Raw genomic sequence first — 2,252 nt, forward strand, 5'->3', positions numbered from 1 at the left:
TAATATATGTATATTTATATGTATATAATATATATTTTGTAATGTAGCATAAGAACCTAATACTCTGTGAATGTTACAGTATGAAATATTAATATATAAATTAAAATATATTAATTGTATTAAATATTAATGTATTTGGTTGTTGAATGTAATATTATTTTTAAGACGACAGTCTTACATGAAATCTGACTTTCTTTGGACTAAGAACGATTTTATTGTGGTATGAACATAATTTATTTTACGTTATAAAATATTACAGTTTTTATGATTAATAATTAATCTATATTTTGTATTACTTCTAACACACAGGTAACACTATCCATGATGTACATTTTAAGAGTACTTTAACGTTACTCACTTTATCATACTGTTTGTGTTGCTTTTTGTTTTTCTTGAAGAAGACTTCCGATACATAAATATTTCTCCAACAAAACATAGGAATGCTATTATGAGTCCACACATTAAAATACTAAAAGCTCCTTGCAAGTGTCCAAAGTTCAGAGGAAGTTTCTTTTCTTCTAATACAACCTCAAAGTTTTTGTTGTGATTTACCAATTGGACATCTGACACCCATTTATTCAAAAAGCCTAATTGCATTGTAAGAAGCAAAAGTTTGTTTAAGCCATTTTCTAAAGGATTACCCCTGGTTGTTACAAGGCTAACATGATAAATCATCATGTCTTCTTTAAGTTTATGAATTTTATATATCCTCATATTTAAAGTGCTTTCTATATCGTCTTGTATTCCCATAAGCGAAACATTTCTAAATTTAACAAGCCCCTGAAGACAACCGTCCAAGCCATGGCATCCAACACGGTTGTCCAAAACTGCTCTGGTGGTTTTATCAAGATCGAGGTGGTCAAAAAATTGGAAAAGCACTCTGTTCCCGCTTGTTTTCAAACCTGAATCCTTAAGGTCATTAATGTTAGAAATCTCTTTTTCAAGTGGGGGGTTGGTCATAAGAGCAAACAGCACTGATGTGTAAGCCATATACCAATGTAAAGAGTAAATTGCCCAAAACGCAAATAGCAGTCTTAAATAGACAGGTTGTGGATTTAGAGTTGAAGATGCTCCTAGACCGATACTGAAAAGATCAGCGAAAGGGATTTTGCTGAAGTTGAAGTCAAAATTCAAAGTTGGTGTTGAGCCAGTAGTATTAAAGTGCTCTAAAACCCAATACAGCAAACACACCATTACGAAAAAAATACCAAGTAAAACCCAAAGTTTTAATGGAAAAACTTTAAAAATAATTTGCCACCGAGGAGCAATGTTGGGGTCTGGTACAAACCAACTGAGTGAGGATGAAGAGTAACATTGAGAATACCGCAAAAGGAAAATAGACGAGTGAGAAGGTATAATCTTACCGAAAGTAATATCAATTTTGTAATCCATTGCGTCTCGTATTAAACCTATCACTTCTCCATTGGGTAATCTTTGGTAAAATGCCGCTGCTCCAGTACTAATGAGCTGAGAATAACTGCAGGTAAAGTTCATTTTCTGCGAAAGCAATCGCAGAAACTCTATATCAGTACCGCCCACATACTCAAACTTCAGGTCTTTTTTAGCACCTATCGGTTTCCCTACAACAAAAGGAAGAGTAGGCACAGCTCCTGTCCGAAACGCGCATCCATTCAGGGTCTCGTATTCATAATGAACAAAATTAGAATTGTATTCCTTTTCCTCTGAACCTTGTTGAAAATATTTTAGACCGTTCTTTTCCACCGATCTACAAACGTTGTCAGTAGAGAAGGGCTTGGCTAAAACTAAAGTAAACTTGTTATCGCATTCTGACAATACGAAAAGATTAACTGTAAACGCATTTATCATCCACATCGCGTTGAAAATCATCTGGTTTTGATCATCTCTGTTTGGTATTCCACATTTTGTTGTGAACTGAATGAAAATAAAAATTGCTTTTGGGTTGAAATTTTCTTCTTTTACCATCCTTGAGATTTGCATCAAACCGCTATTATAAACCGGGACTATATAAACATCAGGGTAATACCTGACAATGCTAGAGACAACATGTGGAAAGGACCAATATTCAACCAATATATTATTACAGCAATAAGTGTCGTTAGTGAAAAACGTCCAATGATGGGAAAGCTTTTTGAGCATTATGTCCATCACAATGAACGTGTTGTCTCTTTCTCTGGGTATCACTACACTGATAAACGGCTTTGTCTTAAAGAACTTCTTCGCCACATGCAACATGAAGTCACTGAATTGATCGGCCAAACTGTCAATTCCTC

The 2,252-nt window shown here is 34.4% G+C and overlaps 1 protein-coding gene across 1 annotated transcript; it reads right to left on the reverse strand.

Annotated features, from left to right (window-relative positions):
• Positions 1 to 321: 321 nt before the first annotated feature.
• On the reverse strand, positions 322 to 1,570 carry LOC124358623. The gene has a single exon (XM_046810924.1). It carries the CDS (start codon positions 1,492 to 1,494, stop codon positions 355 to 357), a length of 1,140 nt encoding a protein of 379 aa, XP_046666880.1. The 5' UTR covers positions 1,495 to 1,570; the 3' UTR covers positions 322 to 354.
• Positions 1,571 to 2,252: the final 682 nt, after the last annotated feature.

This window comes from Homalodisca vitripennis, chromosome 3, assembly GCF_021130785.1.
Source record: "Homalodisca vitripennis isolate AUS2020 chromosome 3, UT_GWSS_2.1, whole genome shotgun sequence".
Lineage (NCBI taxonomy): Eukaryota > Metazoa > Arthropoda > Insecta > Hemiptera > Cicadellidae > Homalodisca > Homalodisca vitripennis.